The sequence below is a fragment of the Gopherus flavomarginatus genome, chromosome 1 (genome assembly GCF_025201925.1).
Source record: "Gopherus flavomarginatus isolate rGopFla2 chromosome 1, rGopFla2.mat.asm, whole genome shotgun sequence".
Taxonomy (NCBI): Eukaryota; Metazoa; Chordata; order Testudines; family Testudinidae; genus Gopherus; species Gopherus flavomarginatus.
In genome coordinates this window covers 56,718,880-56,741,849 of record NC_066617.1, presented here as the reverse complement: position 1 = coordinate 56,741,849, position 22,970 = coordinate 56,718,880, and the positions used below count along the sequence as shown (strand labels likewise).

The following is a 22,970-nucleotide window of genomic DNA, read 5'->3' as shown; positions in this document are numbered from 1 at the left end:
GTCAGACTGCAGCACCCTAAATAACAGCATCAATATTATACTAAGTATAACAACTAACCAGTGAGTCCATTCCCCCATGTCCAGCCAATGGAAAGGCAGAAGACCTGGCAGAAAGTAGCCCCCAGTTGTAATAATTCACCCGACAAATATACCTTTATTGTGAACCCAACTGTGGGAATACTGACAAAAGTTTACAAATGGTTCCAATCACATATAACAATAAATGTTGATGGAAAAGGGAGCAAAAAGGAGAAAGACAGACTGAATTATCCTTAAGAAAAAGTCTTATTACTCAAGACTTTGTTAAGATCATATCCGATAAACAAGAGACGTGTGGGAAATCAATAAAGAAATGGCTACTTACTGTAACTGTGGTTCTTTGAGATGTGATGGAGACGTGTATTCCAAATGAGCGTGCACGTCCCATGTGCCAGAGTTGGAGACTTTTGCCGACCAGTAACCGTAAAGGGGCGGTGCTCATGCTTTGTGTCCGCAATCCCTTCCCTATATCAGGCAGCACTCCCTCAATTACTCTCAGTTTCTTCACACTGAACATCCAAGGAAGACTCTGAAGCACAGGGGACGGAGGGTGGGTTGTGGAATATACATCTGCATCACATCTCAAAGAACCCAATTACAGTAAGTAACCATTTATTATTATTCTTCGAGTAGATGTAGATGTGTATTTCAACTCGGTGACCAGTGAGCAGTACCTCACTGGAGGTGGGGCTCAGAGTCTGTCTGAGTAAGGATCACACGACCGCTCTTCTGACATGAGTGTCCGCTCTGGAAGAAGCAGTGATTGTGTAATGATCCGTAAGTGTATGTATGGATGCCCTTGAGGCCGCTCTATAAATGTCCGATATGGAAATGTTACTGAGTAATGCTACCGACATTGCCTGTGCTCTCGTTGAACATGCCCATATCTGTTGAGGAGGCGTAGCTGATGCTATCTCTTATGCAGTCTTGATACAAGACATTATCCATCTAGAGATGGTCTGCAAAGAGATTGCCTGTCCCTTCATGCAGTCCACAGATGATACAAAACAGGTCAGGCAAAGCATGAAATTGTTTGGTCCTGGTCAGATAAAAGGCTAGACAGCATCTAACATCTAATGTATGGAGGCATTGCTCCTCAGGGGAGGAATGCAGCTTGGGGAAAAATATAGACAAATACACCGCCTGGTTCAGTTGAAACTGAGAGACCACCTGGCACACAAACTTCGGATGTGGACAGAGCATAACCTTATTATTGGAGAACTGTATGTAAGGAGACCCTGCCATTAGGGCCAGCAACTCACCCACCCTCCTGGCAGAGGTAATGGCCATCAAGAATGCTGTTTTCTGAGACAGGAAAGTCAGTGGAAAGGAAGCAAGTGGTTTGAATGGAGGCCCCAGTAGAGCTGCTAAAACTGTGTTCAGGTCCCACAACTGGCTCTTGTACTGGAGGATATAGGTGGAGAAATCCTTTCAAAAGTCTCATCACCATGGCATTGGAAAAAATCAATTTTCCTTGGAGAGGTGGATGAAATGCCAATATTGCTGCCAAGTGCACTCTTAGAGAACTGAGTGCTAAACCAGATTTGTGAAGGTGTAGCAGGTACTCCAATATGTCCTGGATGGAAGTCTCTGCTGGATGGCTCCACAGGCCAAGGACCACATGGAAAACCTCTTCCACTTCACCAAGTAGACTGTTCTAGTGGAAGGCTTCCTGCTGTTAAGTAGGACCTGTTAGACAACCTCCGAGCAACACTTTTCCTCCTTGTTCAGTCATGCAGCAGCCACACCATAAGGTGCAAGAGGCTGATCGCGGGATGCAAGGTGCAGCTGTAGTCCTGTGTGAGGAGGTCGGGAAGAAAAGGAAGTGGCATGGGTTACTTAACTGACAGAGTAAGGAGGTCCCAAAATCAGCCCTGTCTCAGCCATGATGAGGCAATCAGGATGAGCCTCACTTGATCCACCTTGAGCTTGGCAATGACCTGGGGACTGAATATAGCAGCGTCGACTGCCAGCTGTAGTGCAAAGCATTGGAGAGGGAGCCCAGGCTGAGCCCTTTCAAGAGCAGAATAGGTGACACATCCTGTTTTCCCTCACTGCAAAGAGGTTGATCGTGCGGATGCCCCACATTGCAAAAACCATCCAAAGAGCCTCTGCCTTCAGGGACCATTTGTAGCTCGGGGAGAAAAACCTGAGGAGATGATCTGTAAGGTGGTTCTGGATCCCTGGTAAGTAGACAGCTATTGGGGTGATTTCTTCTTCAATGCAGAACTGGCACAGGTTGATCACCTCCAGGCAGAGTGATCTGGAGTGAGCTCCCCCTTGTTTGTTCACACAGTAAATTGCGGTGGTATCATCGGTGAGTATGAGAAATGCTGAACAGCTGATATGGTCCCAGAAGGCACGACATACATTGTGGATGGCCCAAAGCTCCAGCACTTTGATGTGGAGCAAGACCCCTGTCCTAACCAGAGGCTGCACCCTCAACAAGTCCAGATGCTCCCCCCAACCCCAAAGGGATGTGTTGGTAGCCAGTGACTTGGTCGGAGAGGGCTAAGTGAAGGAGATGCCTTGCACATATGTGTGGGGACTCCCATCAGCACAGAGACTCCAGGAATGATGAAGGAAGGTGAATCAACCTATCCAGAGAATGCAGGGCAGGGCAGTAAACCATCCTGAGCCACATCTGAAGAGGGCAAACACACAACCTGGTGAGTTGTACCACCTGGCCCAACAGGCTCAGACACATGCCGACTGTTGTAAACAGTTGTGAGTGCAGATCAAGACACATCTGTTGAAGTGGTTGGTCAGCAGACATGTCCTTAACCTAGTGCAATCTTGCAGGGCCCAATCAACTCTGTTTGCTGAGCAGGAGCCAAGGCTGACTTCATGGTGTTTAAAATGAGTCCAAAGAGGTTGAGTAAACATAGCATGGTATCAATATGGGAAAGAACCTCCTTTCTGGAGCCATCCTTCAACAGCCAGTCACTGAGGTAGGGGAAGATATGGATTTTCTTCCATGACTATGGCCATGCATTTGGTTAAGATGGAGGGGAAGGCGGAGACGAGAGGCCAAACGGGAGCACTATGTACTGAAACTGTCAGTCTCCTACCATGAGGTAAAGAAACTTATTGTGATTCAGCAGAATGGCCACATGAAAGTAAGCATCTTGAATGTCTAGAGCAGTGAACCAGTTGTTCTGAGACAAAGCAGGGAGAATACCTCCTCCACCGCTCCCAATTCTAGCAGAGAGCTGACTTGCTCAAAGAGCAGTGTCTCATGAGAGGGATGGGGAAGGGGGATGGCGAGTGGGCTTGGAGAAGAACTGGATGGCACAGCCCGATCTGACAGTGTCTAGGACCCCACTGTTGGAGGTAATCAAGACCCAGGCATTGTAAAAATGGGCCAGCATGTCCTCAAAGGAATGGGGGGATGACAAGGGAGGAAGAACAACTGGAACAGTGCTCTAGTCCAACAAGTCAAAATGTCTGCTTAGCCAGGTCCAAAGGAGGGCACTCAAGACCGAGTGCTTCCTCTTATGAGACTTGTCCCTCTTCCTGGAGTAGTCTTGCTGTTTCGAGGGGGAAGGGCTGCAAAAATGAGTGCTGCAGCTTGTACAGCTGTTGTTGCTGTGTCCCGCAGTGGAGTTTCTGTGAGGGTGGCTGTAGCGAGGGGGCCTCACTCCCCCGCACTCCTGAGGAGAACAGGCCAGAAACGGCGCGGCCATGGGCGGAGCCCCCACCGCCTGTCCCCGCCCCCCAGAAGTCAAGGGGCGGGACAGGAAGTACAAAAGCCCGGCCCCAGCGCTCAGTTAGGAGGAGGCTGCCAGAGAAGACAGACGCTAGGGCCCAAGCTCCCGCTGGGCCCGGCCTACTCTATGCCCGGTATCTGGAGGGGTACTGGCCTGACCTCCCCTGGGGCCAGTACTCAGAGGAGCCGACTGAGCGGTCCGACGCTCAGCCTGTGGAGGAGCTGCCTGGACCTCCCGACGCTCGGTACCCCGAGGAGTGGATCGGACCTCCCGACCCCCGATACCCCGAGGAGTGGACTGGACCTCCTGACGCCGGACACCCTGGGACCCCCCGGACGATGCGGGCAGAGGGCAGGTACCTGGTGAGGGGGAGGTTGGAAGTGGCCCGGGGGCAGCCGACCCCAATCAGGCTGCAGGCTCGCCTGAGCCAATAGCAGTGTGTTTCGGTCAGGATTCCCCACTGACCGTCAGCAGCGTTAACCGCTGCTAGGGCCCCGGGCTGGAACGCAGTGGAGTGGGAGGGCCTGCGTTCCCCCTGCCACCCCTTCAAGGGTGGCAGACTCCCCCTCCCCTGACCTGTGGAGGCTATATGCTGGTCTCCTGTGCTCAGCCCCGCTGACGAGGCCTGAGCCTAGACTGTGTGTGTTGCCCCGCCCTTCCCAAGGGCCTGGGCTTACTTATCTTCTGTTCCCCGGTGCTCAGCCCCGCTGACGAGGCCTGAGCCTAGACTGTGTGTGTTGCCCCGCCCTTCCCAAGGGCCTGGGCTTACTTATCTACTGTTCCCCGGTGCTCAGCCCCGCTGACGAGGCCTGAGCCTAGACTGTGTGTGTTGTCCCACCCTGCCTAAGGGCCTGGGCCACTTGCTAACTGTTGTGGGTTCACTCCGTCCCGCAGCAAGGGACGGGCCCCGAGTCGACGACACGCGGTGAGCTGGTGTGGCTCCCCTCTGCCCGCAAGGAGGGTTGAGCCCTGGCACCGCTCTACTACAGTGGCACATACACCCCCCAAATACCAGCTCTGTCAATCTATTTCCTTTCATGAGCACCCAGGAAAAACATGACAAGAATAAGAAAGGAGAAGTGCTTGAAGGAATCGAGGCTGAGGTATTCAAAACTGGGTTCATATTCACCAGAAAAGGACAGGGTAAGAGACGGAATTTGCTCAGCACCTCACCAGGTCAGGTTTCAAGACAGCACAATAGTTGTTTGCCGTATGTAACATTCTAAAATTTTGAAGGTGGATGTCAGAAATGCCCCCCTCCCCCCAGCAGTCAACTGTGAAAGAACTTTGAGTGGACAGCAAGGAAATAGGCAGTGTCCACTCATGGAGGGTAGGGGGGCAGACACAAGAGAACATACATGGCTGGTAGGGACATGATGGGTTTATTTTGATGGAATACATGGCCCCAAAGAGTCAAAGGTGTTAACATGGGTGCTCATGAAAGGAACTGGATTGACAGAGCTGGAGATTCACCTCTATTCATTTACTCAGCAAAAGGTCAAGATTTTCACTGTATGGGGGGTGTCTCTAGCAACGCACACTCTTTGGTGTGTGCTAAGCACTACTCAAAACATTTCAGTTAGTCTAATGGTGTTCTTTCAGACTTAACAAATGTGATGGTGTAATCCCCCTCAGAATATGTTTGTTTTAGTGCTGTGTCACTCTTCTCTTGATTAGAGGCTTCAGACTTTCCCAGAATGAAGATGAGCTTCCCTGACATAATTATTGAGATTCTCCTTGGCACCTTTTACTTTACCTTTCAGTCTCTTTAAAACGATTCTCCAGCGAGTGCTAAAATTTGCCCCCTTAAAATTTTGTGTTACTCCTAGGAACATCACCCTCAAATATATCAACGTTTATTTTGCAGGGTCACTGTTAGGCTGTGTGTGTGATCCCACACTAAAATTACTAGAGTAAGATATATGGGGCAAAATCCTAGCTCCAGTGACATCAATGGCAAGATTCCCATTGAATTTAATGGAGCCAGGATTTTACTCATTAAGAATATGAAAAGATGGACTTTGTTAGTACTGGAAAGCCCATTTAGACAAAGAAATCTGTTATGCAATATCAGGTGTCTTTGGTTAAGAATCTTATTTTTGTCATTGTCACTTCTAAATTGTTTTAGTTTTAGTTTATTTAGAGGGTCAACTTAAAGGTGCTAGTGTCATGCTATCCTGTCAGGGTCAGGTTATATATATTGCTATCAGAATTTTGAGTTTATCAAGCTCATGTAGCTTGATCTTGGTTTCAATTATAACAACTATAAATGTTGGATTGATTTCAATTATAGCAATAACAGGACCTACTTGTTTTTATTGCTTTGCAGGTGATAACATTGTTTGTTATTCTAGCATAAGGTACTGTGGGAAGACTTACAATATAAAAAGAGTGTCTTGTGTCTACAAAGCAAGAGGCTTCCTTCAGAAGGAAAGAGATTGGTTGTATTGGTTTTCAATAGAAAGGATAACTCTTTATGCCCTTCAGTTTTGAAGAGACACAGTTGGCAGAATTTGAGGTAGGAAAACAACAAACTGCACCCTGGTTGACCAGATTCATACAACAGCATTTCCTGAAACACCTTGAAACGTCTTCTGTTCTGTAATATTCCTTCAAAAGTATTATGATCAGAACGAGTATATCAATGAGTGTTTAGCCTATGACGAGGTTGTAATCAGTTTGGATTTTGCATCTGTTCTGAACAGCTTGGCAGCATTTTTACAAATCCACAGTTTATTAGGTAACAGAAAAGGAAAGAAATGAGAGCAATGGCATGTAGAGTATGTGGCAAATGTGACCTAAAAAGATTGGTCAAGAGAGGACCGGAGCTAGGGTTTCTCGTGCCCTAGGTGCACGGCCATTTTGCCGCCCCCCGCGCTGATCCCGCGGCTCCGATGGAGCTGCCGTACTCATTCCTGTGGAGGGTCCGTTGGTCCATGGCTCCAGTGGAGCTGCCACAGTCATGCCTGCGGCAGCTCCACTGGAGCCACGGATCAGCGGACCCTCCACAGGCACGACTGTGGCAGGTCCACTGGAGCCACCTGCCGCCCCCCCCCCCACCAGGCAAAATGCTGCCCCCCGCATAATCCTGGCACCCTAGGCGATTGCCTAGGCTGCCTAAATGGTAGCGCCGGTCCTGGGTCAAGAAAAGGAGAGTTACAAATGTTATAAAATCTGCTATGAGGAAGATATGAAATAAAAATACTTAGAGTAAAAAAGAAGAAGAAAACCCTGAACAAGGATATACTAATATTTTGGTTCACATGAGCCTTTCACACAAGTTCAGTGTTGAAAAATGCTGGTAATTTTCACTCTTCTGACCAGTTTAGCTTGAACTCCTGGTAGTAGTAGAATCAACATTAAGCCAGGGCTGAGTCATGACATGTTAATTTTCAGAAAAGTTGAAGTCACAAACTTTTCTGAAAGCACTTTAGTATCGGAATGTCAGCAGTCAGGCTGAAAATTATTTCTGACTGAAATGAACTTGGAGGACATCCTACCAGGTGATGCAAAACAATCTTACTAAGAACAGATCAAATAGGTGGTCTATTCATCTGGAAACTGACAGGATCACTACTTCATACCAGTGCTGGCTCTGCAATACAAGGTGCCAGAGCTCTGATCAGTGAAGAAAAAAGTGATTTGGTAGGGGACTGTGAAGTTCAAAGAGAATATGTTATATTATTTACATAGTTCAGCCAGGAAAATGAATTAAAGTAATAGGGAGAAGGGGAGCAACACCACTTAAAACAATGTGTGTGTTTGTATTTAATCAGAATGATTCACTGCACTCAATGGTATTAACCAGGGGCTTGATCTACTTGCCATTTTGCAAATGTGCAAGCGTGAGCTGGGTGTAACCAGCTTCATGCTGCAGCTACCTGCATGACTTTCTATTCCCTGGCTGGTTCTCACCTGGGCACACCTTCTCCATTGAGCCATGTACTCATTCCTAATGTGATGCTGCACATCCAATTACCAAAAGGTTTGAAATCAGCTCCAGTAAATACATGCAGTAATCCTAATATAGAAGTCATTTTGTTTTCCAGAAAGGCCTGAATTTGGCTTTAGGACTTTGCTGTTGTCTCACAAAAGGTAACTGACTGCTCTGTAAACCATAGAAATAACTATGACATTTGAAGTGCGCTGTCTTTGTGAAGTAGTTATTCAGATTGGGCCTGCTCCAACCCCCACTGAAGTCAATGTGAGGCTTTCCACTGATTTCAGTGGGAGTTGGACTAGGCCTGTTGGGAAGTATTACCATGCAATGCAGTGTTATCCAAAAGTTTTACTCCTGACTGCCACTCCATTTATTTTGTGCCATCTGCAAATTTTACCAGTAATGATTTTGTATTTTCTTCCAGATTGTTTCAGAATGCAGTCTTTGAGAATATCCCTTATGGCACGCTCCCAGAGGCATCCTGCTTCAGTTTTCTATCCTGGGTCTTCAACATGCCTTAACCCTCCCACTGAGTCACATAATAGTCCGATCCCTTCTGCAGTGCGTAAGTCCAAAAAACAAACAAAACTCACGTACAAACCAGAGTGTCTTCTGACCCAGTCTTTAGCTGGTGACAGCGCTTCCGCTCAGGGTCTATCCTTGCTAGCTAACACTCTTCAATCCTCCTGGACTTTGCTCAGGCTTTTCCCGCTCTTTTGAGAGTGCCAACTAGATGTAAGATCCATCCTGGTGTCCTTTTGCAACCCGGTGCCTCTCTACCTGAAGTTTCCCTGCTCCCCACAGATCCCCTTCAGTTCTCCTCCATACCATCACCCTCCTCCAAGGCCTACTATCACAGGAGCCCCTCTGCCCCACTCCCCCTTTACTGAGCCGCAGCTGAGACATAGGGCTTGGCTACACTAGAGAGTTGCAGCGCTGGTGAGGGGGTTACAGCGCTGCAACTTAGGATGTGGCCACACTTGCAAAGCACGGCCAGCGCTGCAACTCCCTGGTTGCAGCGCTGGCTGTGCACCGGGTCGAGCCTCGGGTGTAGGGATTCCAGCGCTGGTGATCCAGCACTGGTCAGCAAGCGTGGACACCCACCAGCGCTTTTATTGACCTCCGGGGTATAAGGAGGTATCCCAGAATTCCTGTCCACAACAAACCGGAAGAAAGGGAGAGCTCGGAGTTCAGCCAAACTGCTTATTTAAAAAACAAACACAGCTCCTGTTTGCTGAGCGAGCTGAGGCAGGCAGGGGAATTACTTTGGAATGTTCACAGCTGTTTGCTTGAAGAGAGAAACAGCACTCTCACACGGCAGGGGGGGGAGGGGGAAGTCCGTGTTCAGCAGCTGCTGATCTGGTCTGACGGGTATTTAGCAGTACATAATTTGCATTTAGTGAATGAGAGAGGAGTGGGGGAAGGGAGTTAGAACTTTTAAAATGATTGAAGGTAGGCACAGTCCTTAGAACTTGCAAGGCAGGGAGCTGAGAACAGTGTCAACTCCAAAAATGCATTCTGTCTGTCTCCTCCACGCTCCCTGTCACATTCCACCCCACCCCCCTCTTTTGAAAAGCACGTTGCAGCCACTTGAATGCTGGGATAGCTGCCCACAATGTACCACTCCCAAAAGCGCTGCAAGTGCTGCAAATGTGGCCACACTGCAGTGCTGGTAGCTGTCAGTGTGGCCACACTGCAGCGCTGGCCCTACACAGCTGTACGAACACAGCTGTAACTACCAGTGCTGCAAAACTGTAAGTGTAGCCATACCCATAGCTAACCAGTCATAAGTGGGACTGGCTTATGTAAGTGTGAGGTCAGTCTAATGAGACAATGCAAACAACAACAGGATACAAGGGAAGAAAAATAACTTTTCAACTGGTAATGAGAGTGGCCCGTTTCAGACAGTTGATGAGAAGGTGTAAGTAACAGTAGGGGGAAATTAGTATTGGGGAAATTAGGTTTTGTAATGACCCAACCACTCTCAGTCTTTATTCAGGCCTAATCTGGTGGTGTCCAGTTTGCAAATTAATTCCAGTTCTGCAGTTTCATGTTCGGAGTCTATTTTTGAAGTTTTTTTGTTGAAGAATTGCAACTTTTAGGTCTGTTATTGAGTGACCAGAGTTGTGTTCTCCTACTGGTTTTTGAATGTTATGATTCCTGATGTCAGATTTGTGTCCGTTTATTCTTTTGCATAGAGATTGTCAGGTTTGGCCAATGTACATGGCAGAGAGGCACTGCTGGCACATGATGGCATATATCACACTTGGTAAGGCAACTCCCATCCCTTCATGTATTTATATCTGCTCCTGTATTTTCCACTCCATGCATCTGATGAAGTGTGTTCTAGCCCATGAAAGCTTATGTCCAAATAAATTTGTTAGTCTCTAAAGTGCCATAAGGACTCCTTGTTGTTTTTGCTGATACAGACTAACACGGCTACCACTCTGAAACGTTATGTAACCCCCAAGGAGATGGCATAGATTCCTGGGACTCTGTCTGTTGGCAGCTCAGGAGAGGCACACTGTTCCTGGTAGTGAGGGGGAGCCAAGGAAGACTCAGAGTCAGCCCAGCAACCAACAGGGATTGACAGGCCCTCCGAGGGAGAAGCCATTTTGGAATCAGTCTGGAGCCAGCCAGGAAAAGGGCAGGACTGGCTGTGTGGGGAGCTGGTGAGACCCAGGCCTGCAAGCAGGATTCCCCCTGAGAAGAGGCCTCTAGGGACATGACAGCAGATCCCTCAGCTGTGTTTTTCCTTCTCCACTGATGATTCCAATCTGTAGTATTTGCTGGAAAATTTCCCCAGCCATGCTGAGTTCGTCCTCCAGCTCCCTAGTCAGCTCTGCTAGTCCAGGGCTGCTGCCTGATGAGTGTGTGACTAGGAGGCTACAGTTTGGACGTTAGGGTAGTTGTATAACCTACACCTTGAGCCCTGCACCCCTTTGTGGTGAGAAGAAATCCTGGGACCGACGCAGTCTGATTCCTGCCTGAGGAGGATCCCAGCCAGCAGACAGCAACCCCTCTGCAGTGACTGAGGAGTCCAGCGTCATCTTCAAACCTGAGGATCATTCATGGAGTTTGTGAGTGCACTGTCTTTTAGTTAGTTAGGGAATTTGTTTTGGGGACCCCCTACTCCCTGAACTGTGTCCACAAGCCAGGGAGTAAGGGTTTGAGGATTTTATAACCTGCTGCATATTACACTTGTGGAGGGATTTACCACCTCCTCCCACTTGAGAGTCCTTTGGGCTGTACTGAACCCAGTCAGCCACATGACTAAACCACTGCAGAGAAGAATTTTGTGGTTATAGGTCAAGGGCCCCAGCAAAGTACGCGTACCAACAGGACTCTAATTTTACATTTGCTACATCAGTGTGGGCACCGGTGACCCTAAAAATAGTATTTCACCCTGTTATGTTGTATTTGTCTCCTGTTTAATATAATTATTGTGTTGAATATATTTTTATGTGTTTGTGTTTGTCTCCAACTATCTGGCAAGAAAGGGGGGATTACTCTGTAGTTAGAATTTTCTGCCTAAGCTGCCCTGCCAGGAAGGAGCGAGAGGGTGGAGGCACTGCCAAATAATTTCATATGACAAAAAGAAAGAAGATTCACTCTGCTGAGTGGGTGGCGGGATCCAAAAGAACCCAGACCTGTCCATGAAAACCTGGAAGCGGATTGGCATTAAAGTAGGTAACCAGGTGGAGATGGGCCCTACGCTTAGATAATCAGATTTTAATCCTTGTAATATGGACTATATTGAGTTTGCACAGTGATAATTATTTTTAACCAAAATTCTATTCAGGAATAAGTTAACTGCCTTACATATTTGCCTTAAGTATATTATGTCAACAAATTATCAACCAAAATTGTGGTATAATAAAAAAATCTAAAATACTCATTTTAAATTGCAGTTACCTCCTCCCAAACACATATACACATTAAGAGAATTTTATTTTGATAGATGAGGATATAAAAGCTTCTACTGTTACTTACCCTGTATCCTTGAAGGTGTCCTCGGACAGTTTTTAGTGGAACGGGGTCCCAGTGCACCTTGGCTAATGTGCTGTTAACAATGTGCACTTGCACATTGCCTGGAGCGACCATTGGTACTGGGTGGGAGAGAGATGCAATGAATCCCAGATTATAATCAGAGACTATATGAACAGATAATACATACTCATAAAGGAATGGGTCACACTGTTGGCTCATTTAACAACTGTTTGTTGAAGTGGGCCTCAATATTCATACCGCTAAGGTTTATGAAGCCTCTGACTATCCTCCAAAGATTTGAAGTTTACAATTTTCATTTATTACATGAGAGACAAATTCCCTCCCACAAATTTTCAATAGCTTTTTTTTAATCCCTCTATGACTTTGTATTTGGATATTTTTAATCAGTACAAGTCAATCAGTCTGAGAAACTTACAGTCTTCTCCTGAATGTCCAATCACCTCTGCAGGTTCTGGTGCATATCCTAAGTCATTTAAAGCCTGTACTTTTATCTCATATGGAACAAAGGTTGGTGTACCAGATACAATATATTTTGAAACATTTGCAACTATAACAGAAGTCCACTCATCACCAACATCTTTCTGACGCCAACTGACTTTGTATTGAAGACCTGGTCCATTGGACTGAAAACCTTTTAAAGGCTAAAATGAAAGAAAAAGAAGAAATGAATGCATTAAAATTATTTTATAGCATCTTTAAAGAAGAGCAATCCAGGATCATAAAAAAATCATAGGCTTCTAAAGAAGAACCAAGGTGTAAAAATGAGCCTGATTCACCATGTGGTTCCCCGAGTTTTATAATAGTGTAAGGCTATTGAAACTTCTGTATTATGCTGTTTCGTTTTTATGCTGGTGTAATTTCAGTTACACTGGCATCAAAATGAAATAATGCATTTGTGTATCACCTGGAACATTTTGAAAAGCAGAGAACCTAATCACTAAGTGTTTCAATCATGCAAGCAAACTGATGTAAATATATTCTTCTTGTCAGTTTTCTTCAGTCATGGAAGACAGCTACTACGAAAGAGCTAAAAGAAGTTATTATAAATCATATTTCCCAGAGAGCTGGAACCTTTTCAAAGCTGTAATGGGAAGCTGACTTTGCAGTAATGGGTAGTTGGGAATCTGTGTTTAGAAACAGAATCAGAATTCTTGCCCTGTAAGTATCAGCACAATGCATCGACAAACAGCTTGAAGTAGGAAGACATGATGATAATTTAGTTTATAATAAAGCTTAGTGAAGAGTTGGGATTTAAATCTGAATCCATTCTAAAATGATGAGGCTAACTGATCTAAGATACTATGTATATATTTTAATCTTAATGCATGAAAAACTCTTCAAGTTATCCTAAATTAAAGAGTTTGTCAGGAAGATGCAGAAACCACTAATTAGCCAAGGTGAAAACAGTCCTTTGAAAGTATGTTTCTCACTTTGAGTATTTATTTACATTTCCCCCCCATTTAAGAAAGGGGAAAGCTTCAGACAAATTAATGGATTTTTATTTTGTCTCAAATAAGCACCAACTATAACATCTATTAATTTGTTCAAAGTTGATATTTTTATTTTCTAGAAAATGTTACTGATAAGCTAAAAAACTTACCTCCCATATAATCACCAAATTATCGGGTTCTGATCCTATCCCTTGAACACCGGAAGGATTTTCATCTGGCTCTAAAAGTCAAATATTTATAATTGAGTAAGGCCCGACTGTTCTTTGAGTTCTAAATAATTCAATGGCATCTAAAGAGTAAATTGATTACTGGTAAATGGTGGTGTTTATTTACTTGCAGCTTTTGTTAGGTATTGTTCAGATGCTTCACTTGGCTGACTTCTACCAATCTCATTGACAGCTATTACACGGAATGAATAGTTAACATATGGAGACAGCTTTAACTGTACAGTTGTCTGAGTCCCATGGACTTCTGTCTGGTAATGCCATATCCCTGGTTCATGCATTCCATCTTCATATTCAATGACAAAATCTATCAAAAAAATTGAGTTAATTTATATGTCAGAACTATAACATTCCTAAGTATCAGAGACTAGCACAGTCATTGATGAATGAAATAATCATAAGTCAGCAATCCAATCTACACTAAATATTTTTAAAATAAACTTGAAATTATAATAAATAAGTTAGAGAACACAACTGAGCATTCCTTGGCATTCTAACTGTAAGTAAGCATAATTCTATTGTAACTGTCTTAGCTGCTTGGATACTGCCGCAACAGGAGCCTTAGAAATACCATACTGAGAGAAAGGCACAATAGATTAAGTTTCAGCACAGAAATAAGCACTGAGAGAAAACGTTGGAAATTGTATATGTAGTGTGACAGATCTGCTAAGCAGGGATTATAACTCCCGTCAGCCCTCCCCACTGCATATTCCTATCCTCCTGGCCAGGTACGGGGAAGGGTCCAGAATGAGGAAGTGGTCAGGCTCAACTGGGAAGCGGTGGCTGCCTTCAGCGGCTTGCCTGTGGTAGGCCCGCCGGTCCCGCGGAATTGCCGCCAAATCCGCGGGACTGGCAGACCTCCTGTAGGTAAGCTGCCGCAGGCAAGCCACCGAAGGCAGCTTGCCTGCTGCCCTCGCAGGGACGGCAGGGTGCACCCTGTGGCTTGCCTCCCCAGGTACGCTCTTGGAGTGCTGGTGTCGGGAGCCGCCGCTGGCTCCATGTGTGGAACAGGCTGTGACTGCTGGATGTTACAGCTGAGTGCAAACTGTGTGGGACTTATGGGGGAGCAACAGTGTCTTGGGAGGGAGCCAGTGCAGAAGGGCCCCAATGAGAGACACTAACAGAACCTGGCCTGGAAACCTGCAAGCTCCTGTTTGCTGGAATAGAGATTGGAATGGATAGCACACCCCAAGCACTAGGCCTGAATGAACTGCTTCCGGGGCACAAAACAAGATGTTTATTTCGGTCAAAAGTCTGGCTTTGAAAAGATCAGAACCACCATCTGGTTTATAATTTTGAGAAAGTTAAAGCCTTTCTGTCAACAAAGACTAATAACACCTAAAGATATTGCTGCCAATGAGCTTTCAAATTCAACTGTCATACAGGTTAGTTTAAGATTTTAAGGGCACATACCTTCAAAAAATGTATGGGAGTAACTTTATTTCAGTGGGGCTACACATGTGATTAAAAATTTACTCCTGTACGTATTTGCAGGACTGAGCCCTTAAAAGAGGTTTCACATGGATGTAAGTGTCTGTGCTACTGGTTGTGACTGCAGCATTAGGGGCTTTTGACTGAACTCTCCGGGGCAGAGAATGTGTCCTTCTGTATGTTTGAATGGCATGCAACAAGCTTTGGGTACCACTTTAATACTGGTATTGGTAGATCACAGGATGACTATGAGCCGCCAATGTGATATAGCCGTTAAAAAAGCTAATGCTGTTTTAGGATGCATCAGGTGAGGTATTTCCAGCAAAGATAAGGAGGTGTTAGTACCATTATATAAGGCGCTGGTGAGACCCCACCTGGAATACTGTGTGCAGTTCTGGTCTCCCATGTTTAAGAAGGATGAATTCAAACTGGAACAGGTTCAGAGACGGGCTACTAGGATGATCCGAGGAATGGAAAACCTGCCTTATGAAAGGAGACTCAAAGAGCTTGGCTTGTTTAGCCTATCCAAAAGAAGGCTGAGGGGGGATATGCTTGCTCTTTATAAATATATCAGAGGGATTAATATTAGAGAGGGAGAGGAATTATTTAAGCTTAGTACCAATGTAGATACAAGAATGAATGGGTATAAACTGGACACTAGGAAGTTTAGACTTGAAATTAGACGAAGGTTTCTAACCATTAGAGAAGTGAAGTTCTGGAACAGCCTTCCAAGGGGAGTAGTGGGGGCAAAAGACATATCTGGCTTTAAGATTAAGCTTGATAAGTTTATGGAAGGGATGGTATGATAGGAGAGCCTAATTTTTGGCAATTGATCTTTGATTATCGCCAGATAAGTATGCCCAGTGGTTGGTGATGGGATGTTGGATGGGATGGGATCTGAGTTACTGCAGAGAATTCTTTCCTGAGTGCTGACTGGTGAGTCTTGCCCACATGCTCAGGGTTTAGCTGATCACCATATTTGGGGTCGGGAAGGAATTTTCCTCCGGGGGCAGATTGGCACAGGCCCTGGAGGTTTTTCGCCTTCCCCTGCAGCGTGGGGCATGGGTCACTTGCTGGTGGATTCTCTGCAGCTTGAGGTCTTCAAACCACAATTTGAAGACTTCAGTAACTCAGGCATAGGTTAGGGGTATGGTATAGAAGTGGATGGGTAGGGTTCTGTGGCCTGCTTTGTGCAGGGGGACTAGATGATCACATTGGTCCCTTCTGACCCTAGAATCTATGAATCTATGGTAAATAATAGTAACAATGAAAGAATGTATTTGCTAAGCTTACTACACAAAGTTATATTTCAAAACTCTTTGGAATCTGAAAAATTAAAACAATGAATTTTTGTTCCAGTAAATATAACCAAACATACTTGTAATGGGGCTGTTATTGTCATATCCTGGTATCCAAGACAGCTGTATGCTTCTTTCTAGCTGATCTGTTAATTCTAAATCAAAGGGTGGATTTGGACGATCTGTAAACCAAATAAATCCATAGTAACTAAATATAACAGATTAAACAGTTTCTTCCTGGCAACAATTCTCACATTTCAACAAAACTTTTCCAAAAGCACAACAATAAAGAGATCTACTTTCATTATGCAGATGATTTAGTGTCCATTTGCATGCAATTGTAATGGAATGGATAAGAACTGATGTTCCTGGGAACTTTCTAAATACATTTGTAACAAGCAAATACTACTGATGGAAACGCTATGCCCAATTGTTTTGCAATATAAAAGCTACTGTAATGAAAAGCAAAGAAATATGAAATTCATGGTTCAGCATCATGTTCAGTTAATGATTAATGAATATGAGTAGCTAGCTATTATATATGAAATAAAATCTTTGGTCATGGAAAATAAAGAAGCGCAGATATTAAAAAGAAACTGTTTCAGAATTACTACAACTATTTAATGCGTCAATTTAAGAAAGATGCTCTGCAATAAGAAAAACAAAGACATTTTACTTATAACCTACACATTTTAAGAAGCCTGAAAATATAAACAAAACCAGTGTTTCTCAAACAGGGGTCGCCACTTGTGCAGGGAAAGCCCCTTGCGGGCCAGGCCGGTGTGTTTACCTGCTCCGTCCGCAGGTCCAAATGATCGCAGCTCCCACTGGCCACGAATTGCTGCTCTGGGCCAATGGGAGCTGCTGGAAGCAGCGTGGGCCGAGGGACTTACTGGCCGCTGCTTCCAGCAGCTCTCATTGGCCCAGAGCAGAGATCCGCGGCCAGTGGGAGCTGCGATCGGCCGGACCTACGGACGGGGCAGGTAAACACACCAGCCCGGTCCGCGAGGGGCTTTCCCTACACAAGTGGCAACCCCTGTTTGAGAAACCCTGAACTAAACTGTTAATATACAATACTCTGAATGCATAACTATGAAATTGTTCATCCAAAATTGCTGAAAATCATTCGTTATATTAATAATCTTTTGGAATGAAAGACCGGAATAGTTCCATTGAGGTCAATGGGACTTATTAAAGTGAATAAAGTTACTCACATTTTTAAGTGTTTGCAGTATCAGGTCCATAGTACCATATTTTGCCTTGCAACGCAAATTCAAAGAATATGATAGTAAACTAAATGCCTTATTCAGGATATTGTAAAAGATTAAAATCTAGGCACTCTTATGCCAAAATTTTAAAATTCATGTAAAATGTTAATGAGAAGCAGAAAAGAACTTTGGTAATAAAGTCTGATTTCATTTCCAGTGTGGAATAAAATCAAGGCACTTATGAGATTAATTCTTTGGCCGCTTTTAAGGACCCCTTTCCACAGAGAAAACAGGATGCCTTTTGACTTCGCAAATCCCTATCTAGGGCCATGTAAACTGCTGCAATTAGATTTTCAGGGTTCGTTTAGCTTACGCTTCTGCACTGTGGAAGCTAGAATTAAAGGCCTTGATGCTTTTCTCAATGAAGTCAACAGCAAAACTCCCTCTAATTTAAATGATGCAAGATCAGACCTGTACTTGTTTCTGATGTGGGCCTTCAGGACACTGTTGAACTTTGTTTTTCCAGTATTTGTTCTGCATTACAGATTATTACAGAAAATATATTGCATTACTGTACTTAGTATAAATAAATTTAATAATACTGTAAACAACAAATTCTAAAGATTGTTTAAAAACTTCATTTTCTATAAATTGTATACTCCCAAATAATTTAAAATAGCCTTGGTGTAAAATTCTAAAGGCTAATACTATAGTAATGAAACAGTTTGAACAAATAGCTAATAAGAAAATAGTATGAATGCACAGAATTCTCTTCTGCTTTAAAAAAAAAGTTGGTAAAAAGGCATGAAACGGAAAAAACAAAAACAAAGATGACACAATTTGCAATAGGCAAAAGTGTGAAATATGTTTGGTAGATGATGCAGACAGATTTTGTATTAGTTTACCGTAAATGATAGCTGGAGTTGGGGTAGCAGCTGAAAAGGACATTAATATAAAGGATTTAATCAAAATTAGTAGCCAAAGAAACATGATTTTACACATAGTTAACGATTATATTTATTAGCGATAATAAAGTAAAGTTATTTTTGCTACAAGAAAGGGTCAATTTTAAATCATGCATTGATAATATTTTACTTTTTGCAAGAAAGATAAAGTAACCAAGTTTTTTCACATGAAAAATTAAATCAAGAAAATAAATACAGTAAAAGACTCTTACACAAACTGGACAAATGTTTTTACCCTTATTTTTCATATGGACAAGGTCAATAACAACTAAAACTGGCATTTTGCTTATCTCACCCTTGAACAGTTGTTAAGACCACTGTAGAATGTTAGCGCACCAGTAGATTTTGGTTTGAGACTCCTGCTAGCTTCTCTAGCTAAGAATCACACAGACTATATATTGAAAATATACTTACAAGGCGGGAGATGATAGATACTGGACTGAAGTAAAGATGGTTAGAGAAATAAAGGAAGTAGGAGTGCCTTCTCAAACACTCAGTGAGCAGAGTCAGTAGCTACTAGAAGAGTTTAAACTCCTGGGGACTGATCCTGAGCTGAACTAGAGTGCTGGTAAGCAGGAGGATCTCCTTATGTGGATATTGATTCCCCCCACAATTGGTGTCACCAGTCAGCAGAATGCGCTGGAGATATATCCACAGTACACTGCACTCCATCAGTTCCTGGCTGAGTAGACTTCATAGCTATTTCTTAATTACAGGAAGCCTAGCTAAACTGAAAGAAAACTAGTCTAACAAAAATCCTGGAAGCAAGAAAGAAAGTTAAACAAGCATATTGTTCAAGTTGTTTGAAGCAGAATGCAACTGCAGAAGCTGGCAAGAACCTTAAGACAACTGGTGTTGGTGCTGAAATACTCTGCAGAGTCACTGGTCAACTGCATCAGCTCAAGTACAACATAGGTAAAATCCCACCTACTATGAGATTGACCTTGTCCCATTGGAGACACTACTTTCTGTTAAAAAAACCAGAACTGCTTGTTCACATTTTACCTTCTGCTTCATACACTACCTGAAAAATATCAGACAATATAGGTAAGATTGAATATCATTTATTTTTTATCTTAAAATTGAACCGAATGCCCAAGGAGTATATATGAATGGGGGTGTTTTTATTTTATCAAACTCTATTAGTGTCCATCATATCAAATCTAATACTGCTTTAACAATTTATACAACACAAACACAGCTTTGCCCTTACAACATTTTAAAAACAATCTTACCAACAACAGTGAGTACGGCACTTGCAGAAACGCTGTCCAGGGTAGTATTTGCTACACATGTATAGGTTCCATCATCCTTATCAGTTACATTCATAATGGCCAAACTATCTTTATGAATAATAAACCTGTAAATAATACAATCATGGAATTTTCATTGTTATAAAAAGTTGTGTATAAACATTACCAAATCCTAATGATGGCTTAATATTTTTGTGGGTACCAGCAACATCTCCATGGCTTAATGTATCTTCAATATTTGCACGATAACTACATTTTTATGAATAGGTAACATCAGTATTAAAATGTGTTTTCTTTTCTGAACGACACCTCTCTTAGCAGTTGATTTGGACCTCTGATCTGCAAATGTGTAGCACTAAAAAGTGTTGCTTTTGCATCTCAGAAGCTGGCAGAAGCCTTCAATCCTAACTGTCACTGCAATAAGATACTGATGTCCCCCAAAAGACAAGACAGGACACATCACCAACACACAACTAGAGCTGTGAACATCTGATCAGATTTATAATGAACTCACTTATTCTGAGTTTGCTAATCTTTTGTAGCTGCTTTCTTCAAACACTTGTTTGATCCAGTTTTACTGGAGTAAAAGTTCACAGAAAGTGAATTGCAAAGTCTTACATGTACTTGTGTAATATGCCTAATTGTGGAATAGTTGCATATACTATTTGCCTTAACTTTTAAAAATAAAACCTTTCAATGTTTCTGCCCAAAATCACGTTTGGGATCCTAGAAATGATTCACCCATGCATGGTCATGAATGTAAGGTAAACATTGACAGAATCTGCTACAAACATTAATAGGCAGACCCCACTGCAACCAAATCCATACAAAGATATGCTTTTGACTTTTGGAACAAAGAACTTACTTTGTGGAATTTGTCTGTATTGGCAGGTTAACATTAGCATAATATAAACTTCAGCCTAAGAACCCTACCCAAGCTTGACTGTTGCTAGGGCTTCCCTACAGGACCTCCTCTCTCCTAGCTCCCAAGCTCCTTCACTCACCCATCTGCCAGTATGATTTAACTGTTATCTTGCAGTTAAATATAGAATTTTAGCCTAGGAAGCCCTCAACAGAAAAGTCCACCATTCTCATACAAGTTGCTAAAGTTGGCCACATGATTACAAAGCTCTAGTGTTTTCTGGATCAAGAACAGAAAAATTACTCTCTCTGTGGTGATTTAGAATTTCAGGCAGAAGGGACTATAACTTCACTTAATATAACCTTCTGTATACCCCAGCCCTTTACATTTTATCCAGTTACCTCTGTATTGAACCCAATAACCTTTGTTTTACTAAAACATAACTTGTGTTTGGCAAAAGCACATATTCTAGTAAGGCATCCAATCTTCAATGGAAGCCACCAAGAGGAGAATCCTTCATTTCCCTAGGTAGTTCGTTCCACCAGATAATCACTTCCACTGTTAAAAAATTGTGCCTTATTTGTAATTGGAATTTGTTGGGCATCAGCTTCCAGCCATTGGTTCTTGGGATTCCTTTTTCTTCTAGATTAAAGAGCCTTATAGTACCAGGTATTTTTAAAGTACTTATAGAACCTGTTAAAGTACTTATACATTGTAATCAAAGGATCGCTCAATCTTATTTTTGAAAACTTAAACAGATTCAGTTCCCAATCACACACTATGAGCCATTTTCTCATGCCCTCAAATGTTTTTTGTGGCTCTTTTCTGCACCCATTCCAATTTTTCAATGTACTTATTAAAATGCAGACACCAGAACTGTATACAATATTCCAGGACTAGTCTCACCAACCCATATACAGAAGTCAAATCACTTCCCTGCTCCTGCTCATCACTCCCCTGCTCGTTTTGAATATTAGCACAATATTAGCACTCTTCCAGTCTTCTGAAATTTCCCTTGTATTTCAAGATTTACTAAAATGAATATCAGCAGGCCAGAGATCTCCTCACACAGCACTTACAAGATTTCCTGGGTGCAACTTTTCTATTCAGTTTAAAATGTTTGTTTCTAGCAGATGTTGTTTAATGACATCCTTAGTTATTAATGGACTAGAAATTACTTCATCATCTTGATGTGATACAAGTACATCATTCTGTTTCTTTTCAGATACAGAATCAGAAATATTTATTGACCACTTCTGCCTTGCCTGCATCACAAACAATTTTACCATCTCTATTAATGGGCATATACCATTGCTATGAATTCTTTTGCTTCTAATATACTTTTAAAACCTCTTTCTTATTGTTCTTAGCACCAACCAGGGGTTTTTCCCTGATGTCTTTAGCTTCCCTCATCAAATTTCTATTATTCAAACCTCTAATTTATTTTGATTGCTATTTTCCATTTTTTCCATTGCTTAAATGTTGCTTTTGCATTCCTAATTGCTGCCTTCACTTTGCCACTGTACAAGGATGGGCTTTTAGGCAAAGACAAACATGGGTCTGATGTTGTTATTGATTAGTCTTTTTGTGGAAGAGTTACTCAACATATGTGGCCTTGCACATTTCAGATGAACAGGAGAAACATGAACAACAATGAATTTAAAAATACAACTACAAAAAACAAAATAAATAATTTATCTGTACCTTTCATCATCTGGCAGTTCACCATTATCCTTCACCCACGTAATAGTTGGTATTAAGGTAGGATCGTGCTTTATAGTACACTCAAAGGAAACCTGGCCACCCCTTTGAATGATTTTGTATTCAGGCTGTTTAATAATCATTGTTGGATCTGAAATTTAGAGTTGCTATTAGACATTTAAATTGTTTGAAATTCTGGGTTAAACTGTGATTAAAATGGTTTACAACGATGATTGGTTTCTTACCTTTGACTTCTAAATGGACCTCATTTTGTACCTTTCCTAATTTATTCCTTGCTACACAGGTATATGTGCCAGTACTATCCTTTTGTGCCACAGGAATTTCCAGAGTTCCATTGTCATGGAAAACATAAAGATCTCCGCGCAGGATGCTCCCTTTTACTCCCTTAAACCTTTATATAAAAATTGTATCATTATCCAATATCATGCACTAATTCAATCATATCTAATGTGAGAAAAGCAAATTTTAGAGTACTGCATAAGAAAATATAGATGTCAAGTAAATCCATGTAGTGAAATTTAAAAGGGAATCTATCAGTAATTTAATTAAATGTTAAATTACATAAATAATGTAATGTATCAATATTGTAATCAGTGCATGTTAAATAAAAGAGTGCCCTACTTTATTTTTAGAAAAAGAAATACAGAATAACAAAAACATTTAAATGATTGCTTTCAAGGAAAGTGTATGCCTCTTCAGAAGTACTTATACACAGTGACTTACCATTCAATCTCAGGCACAGGTGAACCAAAAAAAGCACAATCTAGCAACGCAGGATTGTTTGCAATGACTTGATATAATTTATTAGCAGGAGTCAGAATTCTTGGTGGCTCAGCTAAAAAGACAACACAACACA

General features: G+C 42.6%; 1 protein-coding gene across 26 annotated transcripts in view; it reads right to left on the bottom strand.

The window, feature by feature from the left end:
- Positions 1-22,970, bottom strand: part of NRCAM (neuronal cell adhesion molecule) — a 364,115-nt gene that overhangs the window by 50,794 nt on the left and 290,351 nt on the right. For 22 of the 26 annotated variants that reach the window (XR_007772049.1, XR_007772048.1, XM_050936052.1 and 19 more), the window contains 10 exons: positions 22,838-22,949; positions 22,339-22,505; positions 22,097-22,244; positions 19,513-19,637; positions 18,218-18,247; positions 16,185-16,286; positions 13,485-13,682; positions 13,301-13,371; positions 12,116-12,341; positions 11,683-11,798 (listed from right to left, as the gene is read on the bottom strand). Coding sequence is in view for 24 of the 26 variants with exons in the window: in XM_050936052.1 (XP_050792009.1) it covers positions 11,683-11,798; positions 12,116-12,341; positions 13,301-13,371; positions 13,485-13,682; positions 16,185-16,286; positions 18,218-18,247; positions 19,513-19,637; positions 22,097-22,244; positions 22,339-22,505; positions 22,838-22,949 (1,295 nt within the window). In the remaining 2 variants the exon portion in view is untranslated. The remainder of the gene's footprint in view (positions 1-11,682; positions 11,799-12,115; positions 12,342-13,300; positions 13,372-13,484; positions 13,683-16,184; positions 16,287-18,217; positions 18,248-19,512; positions 19,638-22,096; positions 22,245-22,338; positions 22,506-22,837; positions 22,950-22,970) is intronic. The other 4 variants (XM_050936059.1, XM_050936071.1, XM_050936073.1 and 1 more) reach the window with 1 other exon arrangement.